Source organism: Diuraphis noxia, unplaced genomic scaffold (genome assembly GCF_037042655.1).
Source record: "Diuraphis noxia isolate RWA-SAM2 unplaced genomic scaffold, SU_Dnox_SAM2 contig0003, whole genome shotgun sequence".
Classification (NCBI taxonomy): domain Eukaryota; kingdom Metazoa; phylum Arthropoda; class Insecta; order Hemiptera; family Aphididae; genus Diuraphis; species Diuraphis noxia.
In genome coordinates this window covers 18,818,068-18,841,422 of record NW_028301713.1, presented here as the reverse complement: position 1 = coordinate 18,841,422, position 23,355 = coordinate 18,818,068, and the positions used below count along the sequence as shown (strand labels likewise).

General features: G+C 29.1%; 2 protein-coding genes and 1 pseudogene across 2 annotated transcripts; all 3 read right to left on the bottom strand.

Annotated features, from left to right (window-relative positions):
- Nucleotides 1-1,459: 1,459 nt before the first annotated feature.
- On the bottom strand, nucleotides 1,460-3,193 carry LOC107172841 (zinc finger MYM-type protein 1-like). The gene is made up of 2 exons (XM_015523136.2): nucleotides 2,572-3,193; nucleotides 1,460-2,364 (listed from the first exon to the last, which is right to left on the bottom strand). Exons 1-2 carry the CDS (start codon nucleotides 3,191-3,193, stop codon nucleotides 1,460-1,462), a joined length of 1,527 nt encoding a protein of 508 aa, XP_015378622.2.
- A 370-nt stretch (nucleotides 3,194-3,563) lies between these two features.
- Nucleotides 3,564-4,235, bottom strand: LOC149056925 (uncharacterized; annotated as a pseudogene).
- Nucleotides 4,236-15,205: 10,970 nt separating this feature from the next.
- LOC149056924 (uncharacterized) lies at nucleotides 15,206-17,521 on the bottom strand. Its single transcript, XM_089223231.1, has one exon. The coding sequence runs from the start codon at nucleotides 17,519-17,521 to the stop codon at nucleotides 15,206-15,208; it is 2,316 nt and encodes a 771-aa protein (XP_089079357.1).
- Nucleotides 17,522-23,355: the final 5,834 nt, after the last annotated feature.

Genomic DNA, 23,355 nt, shown 5'->3' with positions numbered 1-23,355 from the left:
ACTCTGTTGTAATGCAAAAATTTCATTTATCAACAAAATACAAACCTTCAAAACATAGCGTTAAGGAAATTACTTAATGCTCCTCCTTAGGTCTCCAATCTTTCTATTCAGCAAGATCTCAGGATCAACTCCGTCAAAGATGAAGCAAAACTATAAAACTATACTATAAGCGGTTTCACAGTAGGTTACTGAATCATCCTAACCTTCTTATAAAAAATGTAGCAGTCCCTTCGATTCCGGGCAATTCCTTCAGACCAGTGGCGTGTTGAACTACTCTTATTTAAGGAGCGAAGATTCTTACATACCACCCACCCGTTTTATTAAATACCATTTCATACCAAAATCGCTCGATTCGCTCGCATTGTCATTGTATAAAAACCATATTAAGCTCTTAATTTATTACCCCCCCCCCTCTTTATACTTCATGTATATTTAAATTCTATACAAATATAGGAAAGCAGTTTTTAATTATTGTTTTATGATGATTTATCATCACTTATTAAACAGTTTTCATCAATCATCAATATTACAGATGTAATTGGTAAATGTAAATCATTTTAATTCGCATATTTAATTATGATAATTTTTTCATTTTACTTTATTATATCTATTAATATTACATTAAACTCAACTAATGTCTCAATATTTTTAACATTAATTAAAATAAACAGTTAACTAAAACTTAATTCTTTATAATTTTAAATACTAAGTCACTGTACGTCTTAATATATAACTGTATAAACATATTTCTTAATTAATAAATAACAATTTATAAATTTTAACTGTTACTTATATAATAATGCTTCTTGGAGTAATTTAGAGGTATTGGCATATTTGTTTATTGCTTCATCAATGTTAATAATTATATGTTTTTCACATGATAAGAGCATCAAACTATCAAGACGCTTTTGTACCATTGTTGAACGAGTTCTAGTCTTGATCAATTTTAATAAATTTAGAAAAAGTTCTTTCGCTACTTACTGATGTAGCTGGTATGGTGCACAAACATTTATATGCCATGTAAATATTAGGAAATTCAAGTTAAATGTATTTAATAACTTTAACACATTTAAAACTGTCATTTTAGTTTTAGTTTCTTCACTATTGACTTCATCTGAATCAACACTTGTATCTTCATCTGATTCGCTTATCATTACTTTTTCATGTAATTTTTCAATTGCTATATTTGATTTAAATTTAAGGAAATTATATGTAAAAGTAGAATACTCCAATTTTAATTGATCGACTTGTAAATTTGGAATCCACTTATCAAGATACACAAAATTATCTTCAGGTATTGGATATCCTTTATTTGTAGCGATGAGTCGATCAACTGAAAGAAGTGATAAGTCGGATAAAATTTCCCTTGATCCTTCAAATCGACTAGTTATAGATATACATATCTGATCTAAGACAGTGAAATAAACTTGTATTTTAAAATTTTCTTTGGCCTTAGTTACTATTTCATCATTGATTTTTTCTCCAGCCATTTTTTCCGTCTTTGAACCCGTTTTTCTGGAAACCATACTTCTTCCAGTTCATTTTCTAGGGAAAACTTTTTTGCTTCAGCCAATAAAATATCTAAATGTAACTCATTTCGTAATTCTGACAGTTTCCTAGCACAATTATCAACTATAGTTAATGCAGTGATGAAATCCAATGATGGTGATAGTAAATATATGGATAATGGACTTGTGTGCTTAAAGATATTTTTCATTAATAACAAATGTGTAACAAACTTGAATGAAGAAATAGTAGACAGTAAATTTGTTGCCATTGAAGATGTATCACGTTCAGTTGAGTTTGATAACTCTTGTAATGTATTATTAAGTGCTTTATATTTTTCAAATATAACTTTCAAAGCACGGTCGTGAGATGTCCAGCGTGTAGAAGAAAAAATTTTCATTCTACAAATTCTTTCTTCTGGATAACATATTTTTTGTTGGTTTAAAAATATTACAGCACGTTTTCTTGCTCTTAAAAAAGCTATCAATGATTGTAAATCTCCAAAAAAATGTATCATAGTCTTACTTGTATCACAAGTGTCTACCACGACAAGATTTAAAATATGAGAAAAACACCAGACATATATTGCCCTAGGATTTTTTTCTTGGATATATGCACGAACACCAGAGTATTGGCCTTGCATCGAAGATGCTCCATCATATGATTGTGCACACAGTTGATTTTCCCAATCAATATCATATTTTTCACAAATATAACACAAAACGTTAAACATACCAACACCTCTTGCGTCTGATACATTTTCTAAGGCAACTAATCTTTCTTCTACTTCTTCATTTTCATTTATAAACCTAATTACTAATGAAAGTTGTTCTATATTAGAAACATCTGTTGTAGTATCTATAATGGACGAAAGTACTCCAGATTTTTAATTCTGAATAAAATATTTTCCCGAACCATTTCACCAAGAACACGGAGCATATTATTTTGGCTTTGATTGGATGAAAACGTTAGTCGATTTTTTTTTTTAGTTTTGAATTTTTGTTAAATGAGACGAAAGTGTTGGGTTATATTTTGAGATAAATTTAATCAATTCAATAAAATTGCCTTGATTATTTGATGTCCAAGATTCATCATGGCCTCGAAACGCTATATTTTGACGAGCAAGGTAGATAAGCGTCTCAAAAATTACTTTAACAATTTCTCTTTTTTCCTCAACAATTCTGCTTGAAGTTTCAAAAGTTGTACTAACTACTCTTTGATTACTTACAAACATAGCTCTTCGAATTTCAGACTCTAAATGGGCACTATTTGATTCATGTGATTTAAGCTTGAATGAAATATGGCTCCAATCATCAGAACCAAACCGCGCTAGTTGATAACTTTTTGCATCTTCTTTTCCAAATTGTTTGCAAACAATACAATAAACTTTATCTTGTGGTGGGGAATATGAAATCCAATTTCGCTTGACAAATTCCCCATTTGGAAGTTTCTTATAATAATGTTCCTCGTGAAAAGAACGCAACCATTTGCCTTGCATTTTAGTTGGAAATATACCTCCTTTTAACTCATATGCTTTAGGTTGACACGGATGTAAAGCTGCAACATAAGCAAACTGTTCGGGGGACATTTTTGAATCTAATATTATAGATGGATCATTTGGAAATTGTTGGAAATACAAAAAGTCTTGTTCCACAATGTTACCAATATCTGTTAAAATATGTAACATTTGAATTAATTGTCAGTTTTATTTTAAAATATTTATTTGGTCAATGTTAATTTAAATTAAATTTATATACTTATTAATTTTTATTTGTACTTAACATTAGATTGATTAATAAAAACTTGAGGGTTAAAAAATGTAATATTAAAACTTATTAATAATATTTATTATTACCTTCAACGGGCCCAATTGATAATTCATTAGACTGATCTTATCAGAACAAACACTATACAAATTGGGCGATTCATCAACTACATTCATCTGACTGCCTTTTAAAAATAAAATAAATAAACATGTAAATAACTTAAGATTTTAGATTATTCAATAATTAAATGGGATTCAAAAACATAGTTTGAGGTAAATGCATATTAAAATACTAGTAATAAAACTTACAAGAAGTTATTGAGTTGGTAACTAAATCAATGGTTGCTACTGTTGTAGTATTGACAGGATTTAATACATTTAATTGGGTAACAGAAGAGCCAAAGTTTGAAATGGTGCTTGAAATTTTATCTTTTGTAATATCACTAATATCTATTATTGGAGAAAAAAATGTTTAAAAAAATTTAATTAATATGTATCATAAATCTTTAAAAATTTAATATAATATAAAATAATCCTAAGAAATTATAAAACTAGTTTTCCAAATAGGTAATAGACTATAATAGGTATACTGTAAAATATGATTTTTATAATTTAAAAATTATTAGAATCCCAGTAAAAGTAGTCAAATAAGATTTATAATAAAATATATCATAATTAAGTAGGTAGGTAGGTAATTGATAAATAATTATTCTAAATGAATTGTGTTAACTATTTTTTTTTTTTTGATTGCCAAATAAAATAGAAAAATTACCTTTATTTGGTAGAGATGGGTGCACTTCATCATTAATAGTTCTTTTTTTGTGATATAAGACCATATATCAGTTACAGTTTTTGAACTTTTTAATTTTGCAACATTGCATGCATTTAGATGACGTTTCCAGTTTGTATCATTCATTTTTTGCCTTTTTCTTCCACATAAACACTCATTAATATTTTCTGACATAATTTAAAATTTTTAAATAACTAAACTGAACAAAAAATCACGTAAAATACTTCAACACTATAATAATAATAATATCACACGGTATTAGTGTGTGTTATATATTACAATTACAAATGCAGACGGCGGAGGACGACGGTAATCACGATCGAATTGTCTAATGACTAATAAGTAATACCTAATATCATCATCTGTAGGCTGTAGCAAGTTGTCGACAGAGTTGTCGACATAAAATTTAATACAATTTGGATTCCCACTTCCATATATTTTAAAAATAGAATTAAAAGTAGTTACTGGATTGATTGTCTGATAACATTTTGATACGTAACAGATTTCTATATTACTGTCCATATCATGATTGTGGTATAAATATCTGACATTACACATGGAATGTAGATAACGAAAAGGTTTCGAACTACGTACTACTACCGTACCATATTAAATATTGATGGAGCGGTCGTTCCTTAAAAACATTGTCAACACGCCACTGCTTCAGACGTCTCAAACGTAATTTGTGTCGTGACCTGCTAAATGCTTGATTCCTAAATCAAATTCCCCCTACTAAACTAAACAAAATAGGTAGTGTCATCATTGGGTGGCTTCTTCCGTCATATTACTCATGTATTTTATTACTCTTATCTAATTTGCTTATTGTTTTATGAATAGATTGTAAATATCTTGTAAAAATAAAAAAAAATAGAAAAACTAAAAATAAAAATATTAAACACATATTTTTAATATCGTGAATTCTCTGTTTATTATAGTGCAACGTAAGTTAATTTAATTTTAAATTATAATATAATTTTTCACTATTCATATTTCATAATATGCATCTTAAATATATTTAAAGATTGATCATATGTTTATATTATATCCAACATGGTTTAAATAAGAAGTGTGATTTATTTTTTTAAATATCTGAATTATTTTTCCCAAATTTCTAAAAAAAAAAACCTATTAGTTATAATCTATAATAATTAAATATTAACCTTAATCTACTGTGTTTATAATGTTTAATTCTATGCATGACGTGATAGTAGTTAGACATATAATTATTAATATGTAGTTTAAGGTTAATATTTAATTATCATAGATTATAACTAAAAGTTTTATGTTTATAACTTATAACTAATAATCCTATATCAAATTATGGTAAAATTATTTTTATACCCTAATTAATATGTTACAAAATTTATATTCGACCGAAAACATGAAAATTCATTGCAAACATTTCAAATAAATCACTAGATTTTGCACTTTAATCATATCATTTTATGAATATTTTATAATTCTAAAATATATTATACACTTATTAATTATTGTCGGGTATTCTCTGTAATAGACCATAGTAAGTTGATCGAATTTTAAATTATTATTTAATTTTACACTATTTATAATATGCATCTTAAATATATTTAACGATTAATTGTATATTTATTAACTATTGTATATTTAACTATTTCAACTTTTCCTAATGTATATAAACTTTTAAATTTAGCTCTGACCTTACCAATTTCTTCAGCATCATGTGAGAGGTCATTTTCGATAATGAGACGTATCAATACATATATACGGTCAACTATGACTCAAGACCGTTTTTCCTCACTGGCAATACTAAATATTGAAAGAGATATTTCAAATAATATTGATTCTAATGATATATTAAATATCTATTCAAAAACTAATAGACGCTTGGAATTATAGTTGAAAACAAATAAATGTCTTATTTTCATTTAGTTTAGTGTTTTTTTTTTCTTATTAAGTATTATTATTTTTGCAGCCCTCCTCCCCCCCCCCCCCCCCCCCCGATATATTTGATCACCCTACGCATATGCATTTATATTACATCCAACATGATATAAATAAGTGTGATTTTTTTTTTTTAATATCTGAATTAATTTTTCCGAGTTTCTAAAAAAAAACCTGTTAGTTATATTCTATGAATCTATGATGATTAAATTTTAACCTTAAACTACTGTGTTTATAATGTTTAATTCTATGCATGACGTGATAATAGTTAGACATACATATTACATATAAGTATTTCAATAGACATTTCAAAATATCACATGAATTTCCACTTTAATCATAACATTTTATGAATATATTATACACTTATTAATTATTATCGGGTATTCTCTGTGTATAATAAGGGCAACGTAAGTGGACTTAATTTAAAATACTTATTTAATTTTACACTATTTATAATATGCATCTGAAGTATATTAAAAGTGTAATCATATGGTTATATTATATTCAACATACTTTAAAGAAGAAGTGTGATTTTGTTTTTTAAATATCTGCATTCAAGTTTTTTGAGTTTTTTAAACATAAAACTTTTAGTTATAATCTATTATAATTAAATATTAACCTTAACCTACTGTGTTATAATGATTAAATCAATGCATGGCTTGATACTAGACATATAAATATGAATATGTTATAACTTAGAACTCTATTTAAAATTAAGGTCAAATAATTTTTGTACCCTTTATTATGTGTTGTGAACCCCTGCACGTGCCGAACGGTTATGCTCACTTAGCATAGTATATGTGAGCGGACGTGCAAGTTCACACGATCGTCAGTCTATAATATTTAGGGCTACGAGTGTGTCATTATTCCGATTTTAATATTATAATGTGTTCAATAAAAATCCAGTAGTTATATATTAAGAGTTACCAGCTAAAACTATATTTAGCATACACTAGCACCAGCTAAAACTATATTTAGCATACGAAGGGCCAATAACCGACAAAACAGAATTGATTTGTTACTAAAAACACTACGATTAGACCACACCAATAAGGAAGAAAGAAAGTCTGTAGAAAACATCTGTAACGAGTTACGACATTTTTCATCTCGAAGGTGACATCATCTCGTGCACGGAAACCGTGCAACATGAGATCAAAATACCACAGGGCGCACAGCCGATTCACCAAAGACCTTATCGTCTTCCCTACTCACAGCAGTCAGAGATAAATAAGCAAGTAAATGAACTCCTACAAGACGGAGTAATCACCACGAGTGACAGTCCTTGGAACTCACCTCTCTTGATCGTGCCAAAAAAGGTCAACGCTTTGGGAGAGCAAAAGTACCGGGTGGTCGTGGACTATAGAAAGCTCAACAGCATCACCATCGGCGACGCGTTCCCAATGCCCAACATCAATGAAATATTAGATCAACTAGGCAGAGCTAAGTATTTCAGCTGCCTAGACATGGCTAGCGGCTACCACCAGGTACCACTACACCCAAAGGATCAAGAGAAGACTGCCTTTAGTACCAACCAAGGACATTTTCAGTTTCAAAGAATGTCTTTTGGACTGAAAGGGGCACCTTCGACGTTCCAACGTCTGGTCAACAGAGTACTAATGGGTATAAATGGTTTCCGGGCCTTCGTATATCTGGATGACGTGATAGTGATAGCTTCATCGATCCAAGAACACGAAGAGCGGCTCAGGGAGATATTTGACCGCCTGAGGCAATATAATCTCAAGTTGCAGCCGAGCAAGTGCGAATTTATACGACGGGAAGTAAATTACCTAGGTCACATTATATCTGAAGAGGGTATAAAACCAGATCCCAACAAAACATCGTGTTTGACTAACTTTCCAGTTCCAAGCAACCCGAGGGAGGTTAAATCCTTCCTCGGACTAGCAGTTTACTATCAAAAGTTTGTCAAAGATTTCAGCCAAAAATATCCAAACCACTCACCATGCTTCTCAAGAAAAAAGCGAGGTTCGAGTGGACGGACATGTGCCAGCGCTTCTTCGAGACGCTTAAGGGGGTCCTTACCACCGAACCACTACTACAACACCCGGATTTCTCTCAACCATTTCTGATTACTACAGATGCGTCAAATTCGGCGATTGGGGCCGTGTTATCGCAAGGACGAGTGGGATCGGATTTACCAATATCCTATATATCAAGAACACTCAATAAAGTGGAGGCAAATTATAATACGACAGAAAAGGAATTGTTGGCCATTGTGTGGGCCGTAAAACAATTCAGACATTACGTATTTGGGCACAAGTTCTATATTGTCACTGATCACCGACCATTAACTTGGTTATTTTCAGTGGCCGATCCGGGCACGAGACTCATCCGCTGGAGGCTCAAGCTAGAGGAACATGACTACGAAATAATTTATAAACCGGGAGTTCTTAATACCAACGCAGACGCTTTGAGTAGGATACCGCACATAAAATATTTCAATTATCGGGAAAATACTTATGAAAACTTTGTACGCAACGATTCTCCGGTAGTTAACCACCGAGTTATCGAGCTGGAGGGAGACCTATTCGAAGCGACGCAAGACTATGCACTAGCCCATTGTGTATCCGAAGATTTAGACATGTCCCGTGGATTAGCTCTGGAGTTTGATCGCCGTTTCGGACATACCGAAGTTCTCAAGGGACAACAAAAAAGAGTAACAGAAATAGCACAATTGGAACACGAAGGCCAAAAATTGTTATGTCTAATAACAAAGGAGAAATGTTTCCAAAAGCCGACGTATGAAAATCTATACAAAACTCTCCACACCCTGAGAAGCAGGGCAGAACAAGAACTGATCTCACGCATATTATTGCGTATTATTATCCGCGTATTGGATGTGGGCTGGACCAACTCAATTGTGACAAAGTCAAGGCCATGATAAAATACGTATTTAAAGGGTCACGAATAAAAATAGTAATTTACAGTTACCAGAGTTATAGTCCCGAAGAAAAACATAAAATTCTCGAAGACGGACTGGTCACCTTATCGAGTTGCCCCAACCAATACAACATAACGCAATTCGATAGCCCCCCGATGTACTACCACGCTATGGGGAACTTATGTGTCACGGATTCTTACTGGAACCTTCTGACCTATGTAAATCTCAAAAATTATGACGAACAAACGCGGATGATAGATGAAGGAATAGAACATGTAACCCAGGAATGCGAAAAATTGTACGAGACAACAGCTGCCTGTGAACAATTTGTAGTCCAGACCCGCGCTATAATGCAACAAATAGAAAGCAACCGCCAACGTGTCTTATCTTCAGTCCATAAAACTACACACAACGTAAAAAAGAGGCTTATTTAACGCTGCCGGTAGAGTAGCTAATGTTCTCTTCGGTACATGTGAATACATAAATGAGTTCAACCAGTTTAAGCTGTCCACTTCTCATCTGATGCAATCCCAGACCACAATAATCAGAAACACGGTGAACGACATCAACGAGACAATGCAGAGGGTGGCGAAACAAACCTAAATTGTCGACGATTTAATAACGCATGAGCGGATAACGGAGATACAATCAAACCTTATACTCAAAATCAGTCTTCTTTCTATAAAAGTAGAAAATTTGGTAGACATTGTTAATCATGCAACGCTCGGACATATCCACAGTAGTATAATGAGTCCGAAAACCATCACACAACAAATGAGTGATATTAAAAGCAAATTACCGCCAAATTCAGAATTCCCGTTAGAAATAAGTACCAATAGTATATCAGATTTTTTTAAAGTAGCTACGGTTACAGTGATAAGTGTGGACGACACATTAATTTTCTCTATTGAAATACCCATCACAAATGGAATGAGATTTATGATCTATGAAGTCATACCTTTGCAGTTAACCCAGGATCAAGTGATTATAATCGAAGCTAAATCAGGATACTTAGCAGTGGACAAGACGCAAAAGAATTTTATTTCGTTCGATGACCATCAGCTGATAAAGTGTATAGTTCTAAAGGACGCTTTCGTTTGTCCAAACGAACACCCCATCGACATCAATGACCAATTCCAAAATTGTGAGCAAAACCTTTTTAATAGTCCACCCAGTATACCCAGTAGTTGCAACAAAAAAATTCTCCTTTCCAAACCAACAGTCTGGCACAGACTAGCTGGTGACAATACATGGCTGTTCGTAGTCCAAAACGAAACCATTACAATACCATGTGAAAATGAAATACAACCTATTAGGGTAACGCTAAACAACATCGGGAAAATAAGTATCAACCCCAAATGTAAAATATACACAAAAAATACCATACTGATTCCCACGCGAAAATTCAAATCAAAAGTCTTCATTGACTTTTTCCCTAATATTCCTCCAAATGTAATTTCAATTAGTTTTAATAATACCGGATCCGTTGGTAGACGACGTATCTCACATAATAAGGGTATTCAGTATAATTTTAAGAATTTAGCTAGGGACGCGGAAGATTTGAAATCCTTACAGGAACAGATAAATGCCGAGCTAATTAGTAATAATAATCAACAAAGACACACTTACACCACGACAACGGTGACTATAATTGTAATAATAATAACTCTAATTATATAAGTTATAATATATTTTAATATATTTATTGTATAGAAAATTAAGTAACTTAAAAAATAAACGGAAACACGGGGGCACCGGATGTCCTAACGTCTTATCTTCAACAATGAGCACCAATACAGAGGCAAACCCTATAGCTTGCACAACGACAGGCGCAAGGGCGAAATGCCTATTGCCCGAAATAATTTAAGAAAAAATAAGAAGCCCATTGGACAATTAGGCTTTCGTTTAGCCACGGGGGTGTTGTGAACCCCTGCACGCGCCGCACGGTTATGCTCACTCAGCATAGTATATGTGAGCGGACGTACGAGTTCACACGATCGTCAGTCTGTAATATTTAGAGCTACGAGTGTGTCATTATTCCGATTTTAATATTATAATGTGTTCAATAAAAAACCAGTAATTATATACCAAGAGTTGAGTATAATTTATTTAAGGTAAACCTAACCGATTGTGTACTAACGCCTCAGTTCGGAATTACTAGTTGGCTAAACCTCGACAAACGGCAAACCACGAACTTTGTAAGCACGGGTTCAACTGAGCTTACAACATAATATGTTTCGAAAAATATATTCTACCGAAAAACTTAAAAAGTCATTGAAAACATTTCAAATAAATAGCTAGATTTTGTACTTTAATCAAAACATTTTATGAATATTTTATAATTACAAAATATATTATACTCTTATTAATTATTTTCGGGTATTCTCTGTCAATAATAGAGCAATGTAAGTTGATTTAATTTTAAATCATTTTTTAAATTTACACTATTTATAATATGCATCATAAATACATTTTAAGTTTAATCTTAAGTTTATATTATATTCAGCATAATTTAGATATTAAGTGAGATGTTATTTTTTAAATATCTTAATTCAATTTTCCGAGTTTCTAAAAAAAAACCTTTTAGTTATAATCTATGATAATTAAATATTAACCTCAAACTACGTGTTTATAACGTTTAATTCTATACGTGACCTGATAGTAGACATAAAAATATAAATATGTTATAACTCAGAACTCTATTTCAAATTAAGGTCAAATAATTTTTCTACCCTTTATTATGTTTCGAAAATTATATTCTACCGAAGAACTTAAAAAGTCATTGAAAACATTTCAAATAAATCACTAGATTTTGCACTTTAATCATAACATTTTATGAATATTTTATAATTCTAAAATATATATAACATCCATTAATTATTATCGGGTAATCTCTGTCTATAATAGCGCGACGTAAGTTTATTTAATTTTAAATACTTATTTAATTTTACACTATTTATAATACGGATCTTAAATATATTAAAAGTTTAATCTTATGTTTATATTATATTCAACCTACTTTAAATAATAAGTGTGATTATATTTTTTAAATATCCGCATTCAAGTTTTTCGAGTTTTTTTAAACATAAAACTTTTAGTTATAATCTATTATAATTAAATATTAACCTTAAACTACATGTTTATAATGTTTAATTCCAGTGGCGTAACTAACAGCAAATATTTGGGGTAACGAACACTTTTAAATACTTCACCTTCTCCAATAAGCATAGTGAGTGATGAGTACCACTTATACGCATAATTTCCTCCTAAATTATTTTAAAATAATCATTATACTTATATATTATTATTATATTATACTTATCATTATACTATTATTATACAGTTTTATAACACGAAAATTCCGGTAAAACACGATTGCGTACGATTTTTGTCTGCAGCTTTGAAGCACTGTTGCCATTTGCTTTGAACTTATAGAACAGGGGTTACTTCCATAATTTTTTTTTTTATTATTATTGAATAACTATTTTTTATTATATTATTTTAACATTTAATTATTTTATTTTGTGTACTATATTATTATAACATAGGTATTTATCGAAAATTGAGATTTTTAAGTGGTACCATAACTTAAGTCATTTTTCCAAAATTTAAATTTTACTGATCAAAAATAAAAACATTAATTTAGCAACGATGCACAGTAAATCGTACGCAATCGTGTAACGTACGCAATCGTGTTTTCAAAAAGAAACATCGTACGCAATCGTGTGGTACCCCGAAAATTCACAAATAACGTATTTTTTTCTTGATAACTATTTAAAGATAAATAAATAGTAAATACACACTGACGCGGATTTTTTTTACTAAATTATATAAATAATTTTGGGGTAACAAAATGATACTCTTGCCACCCCATAAAAATGTTTGGGGTCACGACCGCTACCCCTCGCTACCCCATAGTTACGCCACTGTTTAATTCTATGCATGGCCTGATAGTAGACATATAAATATGAATATGTTATAACTCAGAACTCTATTTCAAATTAAGGTCAAATAATTTTTCTATCCTTTATTATGTTTCGAAACTTATATTCTAACGAAAAACTTAAAAAGTCATTGAAAACATTTCAAATAAATCACTAGATATTGCACTTTAATCATAACATTTTATGAATATTTTATAATTCTAAAATATAAATAACATCCATTAATTATTATCGGGTAATCTCTGTCTATAATAGCGCAACGTAAGTGAATTTAACTTTAAATACTAATTATAATATGCATTTTAAATATATTTAAAGTTCAATATTATGTTTATATTATATTCATCATGATTTAAATAAGTAGTGTGATTATTTCTTTTAAATATCTGAATTATTTTATCCGTGTTTCTAAAACAAAAAACCTGTTAGTTATAATCTATTATAATTAAATATTAACCTTAAACTACTGTGTATCTAGTGATTAATTCTATGCATGACGTGATAGAAGGTAGACATATAAGTATTAATATGTTATAACCATGAACTCTAGTTCATATTAAGTTCAAATGATTTTCCAACCCTTATTATTATGTTTCTAAAATTATATTCTACCGAAGAACTTAAAAATGAATTGAAAACATTTCAAAAAATCACATGATTTTCCACGTTAATCATAACATTTTATGAATATTTTATAATTATAAAATATATTATAAACTTGTTAATTATTATCGTGAATTATCTGTCTATAATAGAGAAACGTAAGTTGATTTAATTTTAAATCATTATTTAATTTTACACGATTTATAATATGCATCTTTTATATATTTTAAGATTAAACTTATGTTTATATAATACTCAACATAATTGAGATAAGAAGTGTGTGTTTTTTTTCAATATCTGAATTTTTTCCGAGTTTCTAAAAAAAAAAAACTGTTATTATCTATTATAAATAAAAAATACACTTAAACTACACGTTTATAATGTTTAATTCTATGCTTGACCTTCTTCTTATCGTGTCCGGTGCTGTGGCTATATGCTATTAATAAAATAATAAAATAATCTAACAATAAGTTAATAAGTAGGTTAAAATATAGATACAAAATATAAAATAAATGAATAGATAAGTGTTTAGATATTTTGTTTTAGCCAGTGAGTGGCAATTGATATTGCTTTTTCGTTGGCTAAAGCCAAGTCGTCAGTCGTGCATCCTGGCGGTGCTAAGGTGCATTGTAGTAAGTGGTCGTCTGATTGGTCTTCACCGCATTCGCATAATATGTCCGATTCTTTCTGGTATCCCCATTTCCTAATGTTTACTTTTGTTTTTGCTACTCCAGTTCTTAACATATTTAATGTCTTCCATATAATCCAGGGTTTGATTCCTTCACATGGTAGATGCTTGGCCGGTGGGACAGGTTTTTCGCATTGTAACTCTTCTCTCCATTTTTGAATTCTGTATTGTTCCGGTGTATCATGGATCGTGGTTGAATTGGCAATAAAGCTTCTTCGAGATTTAAGTCTCCTTTGGGGGCCCAAGTAACCATACATGGGGTGTCTTTGGTCCATTGATTGCTTGGTTCTCTCTATGCATGTGGCCGCGTGTCTTAGTATTCCTGGTGGGACTATTCCTGCTAATGGATACATAGGCGAATCTAGGAATTCATAGCAGGGTGTGCCTTTACCTCAAAAAGGCCTTCTGTAGTTCAAAATACCTCTAAGTTATCACACGTTTAAAATATGTTTCCCATTTTAAATAACATTAATAATATTAAATAATATTATTAAGATTAATTTTTATTACCTAGTTTAGATGCTGTAAAATACACATGTAATGTTTTAAAATTATTCAATTTAATAAACTACAATTATTGCAAAGTTCAATATATTTTGTATCTCATTATTTTTTTTGGACATACATACTTACAACCAACAATTAAATTGTTAATCAATTATATTTAAAATTCTTGGAAGTTTAATATAACATCTTATTTTTATTATTATTAATAACAAAGAATTGTATGAAATATAATATAATATATAATATAACTGGTGTCTAGTAATAGGCGACATGATATATTGATATTATACTAAATAATACTTCTGTGTTAAATGTAAATAGGTAGGTACTTAATACGAAATAAAGTATTTTTTATTTTGTCAATAACCATAAAAATTATAATTATTGGTAAAATTAAATTACATAAAATAACTATGATTATGGCTATAAATTACGACTATAGCCGTGCTATAAATAGACAGGCATGTTTTCTATTTTCTTGAAAATATTGCTGATCTTTTATCAACTATGCTTATCACTATAATATTTATTAACAATATTTGTACCTATAAAAACGTATTAAAATTAAAATACAAATTGTTTAATGTTTAGACTCTATACCATTGTAGCTGAAATTAGTATTATGGGCCCTACACAACTTTATACGAGTCGCAGGGTGTGCCCTGGCACACCAGGCACACCCTGTAGATTCGCCTATGAATGGATATATATATTTAAGTGGCGTTGGTTTAAGGCAACCAGTTATTATCCTACATGTCTCATTAAGGGCCGTGTCGACATGTTTCGTGTGTTTAGATTGGTTCCATACTGAGCAAGCATACTCACCAGCTGAGAAGCAAAGTGCTAGTCCAGTAGTACGGATAATGTTTGGAGTTGCACCCCACTTGCTACCTGCTAGTTTTCGTATTAGGTTGTTCCTTGCTTCAACTTTCATTTTAGTCTTCTTACACTGCTCTTTGAATGTAAGGGTTCTGTCCAGTGTGACCCCTAGGTCGACTGGATGTTCTGTATTTCCCAGTGGTTTTCCAAGCCATTCGACTTTTAGTTCTCTTTTTGCCTCGCGGTTTCTAAGGTGGAAGCTGCATACCTGTGTCTTATCTGGGTTGGGTCTTAGTTGGTTTTTTGTGTAATAATTTGTTAATTCTTGAAGTGATCTGGTGAATTTACGTTCGACAATTTCAAATGTTGTGTCCTGTGCTGCTAGGGCCAGGTCGTCTGCGTATAGGAAATGTTTTGTTTCTTTGATGATGGGTTGGTCGTTGGTGTATATGTTAAATAACATAGGCGCTAATACACTGCCTTGGGGTAAGCCATTTCGTTGGTTTCTCCATCTGCTCCATTTGTTATTTAGTGTGACTGTAAAACGCCGGTTGTGTAGCATAGAGGATATAATTTGGATAAGGTGCCAGTCACTTGTGCATTCATATATTTTCTTAAGTAGAAGATTATGATTCACCGTATCATATGCTGCAGATAGGTCTACAAAAACCAGCCCAGTTACTTTTTTGTTCTCGTATCCGTCCTCTATGTGTTGGCATAGGTTCAGTACCTGATCATACCTAATTTGTTCTGTCATTACTTCGTCTACCCCAGGTGCCTTTCCGTTTTTCATCTCCTTCAGGCTCTCATTTAGTTCATCAAGAGTAAAATCAAGCTGGAAATTATTTTGCTCAGAGTCTCGGATTCTAGTGAGTTTTTCTCTTTTGATTTTTGCCCCTGGTTTACCGTTTAAGAGTAACTGTGAGGCTACTTGGTTAGCTGTTACGTTTATATAATTTGTGTGTGTAACTGGGTCTCCATTTAGTCTCTTGATGAGTCGCCATGCGTTTTTGCTGTTCTTAGTCATGTCTGTATTCTCAATGAGTTCATGCCATCGGTCGTTTCTATCTTTACATAGGTGGTTAATCAGGGTTTCTCCTAGCATCATTGTCTCTTCGCTAAATGGGTCAATAGTGAAAGATTTTCCATATTTTTTATTTATTTCGCAAGTTTCTTCCGTCATTCCGCTTATATACTGTTCTCTACATCCCCGTGGAATATGTAGTCTTGAGATTTTCTTGACTTTTTCTTCAAATTTCTCATAGTTGTCTGGTTTTGGGTCTAAGTTACATATTTCTTTATCTAAACTTTCCCTAAAATCTTTCCACTTAGCCTTTCTAAAATTAAATCGTCTTTTAAACGGTACGGTTTGGGATCTCACGACTTCTGTGACACTTAATGTCAAGCCTCTATGTTGAGTATTTGGTATGGGGTCACATACGTTCTGTATGGCTTGAGGGGCTACTTTATCGCTTACGAAGGTTAAGTCTGGGTTGTAACTTTTCTTCCACCGGCCACTATTAAAGGATGGGGGAAGTTTTGGATCGTGGACTAGGGACAAGCCTTCAGCCTCAGCCCATGCTTCAACGTTTTCTCCATTTTTATCCGTTTCTTGGTATCCCCACGTGAAACTATGACTGTTGAAATCGCCCAAAACTATCTTTGTATCACAGTTGTCAAAGTTATCTGGTTTTACAAAATCGAACGCGATGTTTGGTGGTTTGTACACCGACGTAATTGTACAATTGCGTACCTCAATGGTTAGTATCTCGATCTGATTGTTATGACTATATGATGCACTTTCGACCACCAGTTCTGGTTTAGTATAAATTGCACTTTCATATTGTGGATGTGGTAATTCAATGACTAGATTCATTCCCGGTATTTTTGGCCTAACGCTGGCCTCATCCCGGTGCGTTTCTTGGACACATAACACGTCGCACCTCTGTGACTTACAGAGTGAAGCAAGAAGCTCACCTTTAGCCACTGAAAAGCCTTCGATATTTTGTGTTATCACATTTAATGCTGGCGGAGGTGGCACTAAAAAGGGCCCTTTTGATTTTGAATGCCTAGGCATTCTAGCACCGGTGTTGGTAAGATTGGTTCGCGATATTTTATCCTGGTATGAGGATATATATCACGATGCAAGGGAGGCCACGTGCAAGCTCTTACCATGTCCCCCTATGCATGACCTGAGAGTCGACATATAAATATAAATATTTTATATCTAAATTCTCTATTTCAAATCAAGATCAAACGAATTCTCTACCCAAATTATCATGTTTCGAAATTTATATTCTACCGAAACACTTAAAAATTAATTTCAAACATTTCAAATTAATCACTAGATTTTCCACTTAGATCATAACATTTTATGATAATTTTTTAATTATGAAATATATTATACACTTACTAATTATTATTTTCGGATGTTTTCTGTCGATTATAGTACAACGTAAGTTGATTTAATTTTAAATAATTATTTAATTTTACACTAATTATAATATGTATTTTAAAATTTTAATTATATTGAAAGTTTAATGTTATGGTTATTTAATATTCAACATAATTTAGATAAGAAGTGTGATTATTTCTTTTAAATATCTGAATTATTTTATCCGTGTTTCTAAAACAAAAAACCTGTTAGTTATAATCTATTATAATTAAATATTAACCTTAAACTACTGTGTATCTAGTGATTAATTCTATGCATGACGTGATAGAAGGTAGACATATAAGTATTAATATGTTATAACCATGAACTCTAGTTCATATTAAGTTCAAATGATTTTCCAACCCTTATTATTATGTTTCTAAAATTGATGATGATTCTACCGAAGAACTTAAAAATGAATTGAAAACATTTCAAAAAATCACATGATTTTCCACGTTAATCATAACATTTTATGAATATTTTATAATTATAAAATATATTATAAACTTGTTAATTATTATCGTGAATTCTCTTTCTGTAATAGAGCTATGTAAGTTGATTTAATTTTAAATCATTATTTAATTTTACACGATTTATAATATGCATCTTTTATATATTTTAAGATTAAACTTATGTTTATATAATACTCAACATAATTGAGATAATAAATGTGTGTTTTTTTTCAATATCTGAATTTTTTCCGAGTTTCTAAAAAAAAAACTGTTATAATCTATTATACTTAAAAAAATACCCTTAAGCTACACGTTTATAATGTTTAATTGATAGTAGATACATAAATATGAACATGATATAACTAAAAATTCAATTTCAAATTAAAGTCAAATGATTTATCTAACCATAATTATTATGTTTCGAAACTTGTATTCTACCGAAAATCTTAAAAATGCATTGCAAATTTCAAAATATCACTTGATTTCCCACTTTAATCATAACATTTTATGAATATTTTATGATAATAAACTATATCAAACACTTATTTTTACTATCGGGTATTCTCTGTTTATTATAGTACAACGTAAGTTGATTTAATTTAAAATTATAATATAATGTCACACGATTTATAATATGCATCTTTAATATATTTAAATTTTATACTTATGTTTATTTACTATTCAACATAATTTAGATAAGAAGTGTGATTTTTTTTTTAAATATCTGAATTTTATCCGCGTTTCTTAAAAAAAAAGCTATTAGTTATAATCTATTAGAATTAAATAATACCCTTAAACTACACGTTTATAATGTTTAATTCTAAGCCTTGTAGTAGACATATAAGTATGAATACCTATGTTATAACTTAGAACTCTATTTCAAAATTTATATTTAACTGAATAACTTGAAAATTAATTTCAAAAATTTCAAACAAATAACTTGATTTTCCACATTAATCTTAACATTTGATGAATATATTATAATCATAAAATATATTATACACTTATAAATTACTATCGGGTATTCTCTGTCTATAATAGTGGAACGTAAGTTGATTTAATTTTAAATCATTTTGTAATTTTACACTATTTATAATATGCATCTTAAATTAATTTAAAGATTAATCTTATGTTTATATCATATCCAACATGATTTAAATAAGAAGTGTGATTTTTTTTTTTAAATATCTGAATTATTTTTTCCAAGTTTTTTTAAAAATAAAACTGTTAGTTATAACCTATAATCTATTATAATTAAATATTAACCTTATACTGCTGTGTTTATAATGTTTAATTCTATGCATGGTCTGATAGTTGACGTATAAATATGAATATGTTATAAGTTTATAACTAATCATTCTATTTCAAATTAAGGTCAAATAATTTTTCCACCATAATTATTATATTTCAAAATTTATATTCGACTATAATAGATATATAAGTATGAATATGTTATAACTTAGAACTCTATTTCAAATTAGGTTCAAACGATTTTTTTACCCTGAATATTATGTTTCAAAATTTATATTTTACCGAAAAACTTGAAAATTCATTGCAAACATTTTAAACAAATCACTTGAATGTCCACATTATTCATAACATTTTGTGAATATTTTATAATTATTAAATATTTTATATACTTATTAATTACTATCGGGTATTCTCTGTCTATAATAGGGGAACGTAAGTTTATTTAATATTAAATCAATTTGTAATTTTACACTATTTATAATATGCATTTTAAATATATTTAAAGATTAATTTTATATTTATATTATATCCAACATGATTTAAAGAAGAATAGTGATTTTTTTTTTTTAAATATCAGCCTTCAATATTCCGAGTTTTTTAAAAATAAAACTGTCAATTATAATCTATTATAATTAAATATTAATCTTAAACTATTTATTTATAATGTTTAATTCTATGCATGGCCTGATAGCAGATATTTATAAGTATGAATATGTTATAACTAAGAACCCTATTTCAAATTAAGTTCAAATGTTTTTTTATCCAAATAACTATGTTTCGAAATTTATATTCGACCGAAAAACATGAAAATTCATTGCAAACATTTGAAACAAATCACTTGATTTTCCACTTTAATCACAAAATTTGATGAACATTTTATGATTATAAAATATATTATACACTAATTAATTATTATCGGGTATTTTTTTTCTATTATAGTAGATCGTAAGTTGTTTTTAATTTAAATTATTCTTTAATTTTACACTAAATATAATAAGCATTTTTAATGTATTTAATTTTTAATCTTGTGTTTATATAAAATTCAACATAATTTAGATAAAAAGTTTGATTTTATTTTTTAAATATCTTCATTCAATTTTCCAAGTTTTTTAAAAATAAAACTGTTAGTTATAATCATTATAATTAAATATTAACCTTAACCTATGTGTTTATAATTTTTAATTTTATTCATGGCCTGATAGTAGACATATAAGTGTGAATATGTTATAACTTAGAATTCTATTTCCAATTAAGTTCAAATGATTTTTTTACCCATATTATTATGTTTCGAAAGTTATATTCTACTGAAAAACTTTAAAATCCAATGCTAACATTTCAAAAAAAAGCGGGTAAGTCGTGGATGTCGCTCTGCTGTACAGTAGGTTACTGTAATGGATGGGATTAAATTTGAATGCAATGATAGGTATCATTGTATACGAAAAACGATTTTGAACGGAGATGATTTGTCAGTCAAGGATATAATATATTTAAATATTGTCATATATTCTATTTTGAAACAAATATTTTATTTTTCAATTAAGACGCATTTTGCATAAGGCACGGTTAATCAATTAGTGTAGTTATCATATAGTTATCATAATATTCATAATACCTTATATTATCATAGATATAGGAATACCTGGTTTGAGGATAAATCGTTATCATTACGCGATTTCATAAAAATTTAAAACTCAAACGCTCAAAATATTTTTCCTATAATGACACTTCAAATTTTCTCTATAGCTATTTGAAGCAAAACTTATGGAAAACTTGGTGTTAAATTTTATAACCTTAGATATAAATACAAACAATATTATGAATTTTGAACTACAAAATAATATGCAAATATTCATGGTTTTGACGAATTTTTGTCAATATTTGAAATTCAAATGCTAATAAAAATTTAATTTGAATTTCCGTTGGACATTTTTTTTGTGATAAAGATTGAAAAACTTGTAAGGAGCCTTGTATTAAATTTTCAAATCTTAGGTATAAAAGGAAATTTTTTTATGAATTTCTAGAATAAAATAATTTACGAATTTTCGTGATTTTTACGTATGTTGTCAAAATTAAAATTTGAATGCACGTAAAAAAAAAAATGTAGCTATATATTTCTTTTATTTTTCAACTGCTATTGCAAAACTATATTATGAGCCTTGTTTTAAATTCTCAAATCTTAGAATTAAAATGAAAAACTTTTATGAATTTCGATCTAAGATAATTTGAAAATTGCCGTAAATTTTACGTATTAAGTCAATATTTGAACTTCAAATACTAATAAAAAAAATTGTGCCTATGTATTCTTATAATTTTTTAATCACTATAATAATAACTTATGAGGAACTTTGTATAAAATTTTCAAGTATTTTGATATGGCCAAAAAATTTTTACCGACACTTCAAAAAAAAAATTTCAGACAAATTGAAAATTTCAGTCGTCTATTAATATCTCAAAAAAAAAATAAAAATATTTTAAAAATAAAATCATGTAAATTAACTGATAAAATTTTCACGTATCTACGACTTATACTTTTTGAATAATAACAAATATTTTAAATCACACTAAGTTACACTATTTCGTAAAAATTTAAAATTTAAACGCACTTAAAATTTGTCCTATAATGATGCTTCGAGTTGTCTCTATAACTACTTTAAAGGAAAACTTATGGAAAACTTAGTGTTGCATTTTTAATCCTTAGTTATAAACGCAAAAAATTTTATGATTTTTCAACTTCAAAATTACTTTCAAATTTTCGCGTTTTCGAAAGATTTCGTAAAATTTTGAAATATAAACGCTTATTAAAAAAAATTGTGAATTACGATTTTTAATTTTTTTTAGCTACAATAAGAACAACTCATAAGGAACCTTGTATTAAATTCTCAAATCTTAGAATTAAAAAGAAAAACTTTTATGAATTTCTATCTAAGATAATTTGAACATTGCCGTAATTTTTATGTACTTAGTCAAAATTTGAACTGTAAAATCTTATAAAAAAAATTTGTGACAATATATTTCTTTTATTTTTCAACTGCTATTGTAAAAATATGATAGGAGCCTTGTATTAAATTCACAAATCTTAGATTTAAAAAGAAAAACTTTTATGAATTTCTATCTAAGATAATTTGAACATTGCCGTAATTTTTACGTATTTAGTCAAAATTTGAATTTTAAATGCTTATAAAAAAAATTTGTGACTACACATTTCTTTTATTATTCAACTGCTATTGTAAAAATATGATAGGAGCCTTGTATTAAATTTTCAAATCTTAGATCAAAAAAGAAAAATTTTTATGAATTTCTATCAAGATAATTTGAACATTGCCGTAAATTTTACGTATTAAGTCAATATTTGAACTTCAAATACTAATAAAAAAAATTGTGCCTATGTATTCTTATAATTTTTTAATCACTATAATAATAACTTATGAGGAACTTTGTATAAAATTTTCAAGTATTTTGATATGGCCAAAAAATTTTTACCGACACTTCAAAAAAAAAATTTCAGACAAATTGAAAATTTCAGTCGTCTATTAATATCTCAAAAAAAAAATAAAAATATTTTAAAAATAAAATCATGTAAATTAACTGATAAAATTTTCACGTATCTACGACTTATACTTTTTGAATAATAACAAATATTTTAAATCACACTAAGTTACACTATTTCGTAAAAATTTAAAATTTAAACGCACTTAAAATTTGTCCTATAATGATGCTTCGAGTTGTCTCTATAACTACTTTAAAGGAAAACTTATGGAAAACTTAGTGTTGCAT

What these genes read in the sequence shown, in the direction of transcription:
- LOC149056924 (XM_089223231.1), bottom strand. Translation starts at nt 17,521, where the DNA reads ATGCCTAGGCATTCAAAATCAAAAGGGCCCTTTTTAGTGCCACCTCCG.
- LOC107172841 (XM_015523136.2), bottom strand. Translation starts at nt 3,193, where the DNA reads ATGTTACATATTTTAACAGATATTGGTAACATTGTGGAACAAGACTTT. An exon ending in TTGGACATCAAATAATCAAG is followed by an intron (nt 2,365 to 2,571) that starts GCAATTTTATTG and finishes CGTCCATTATAG; the next exon opens with ATACTACAACAGATGTTTCT.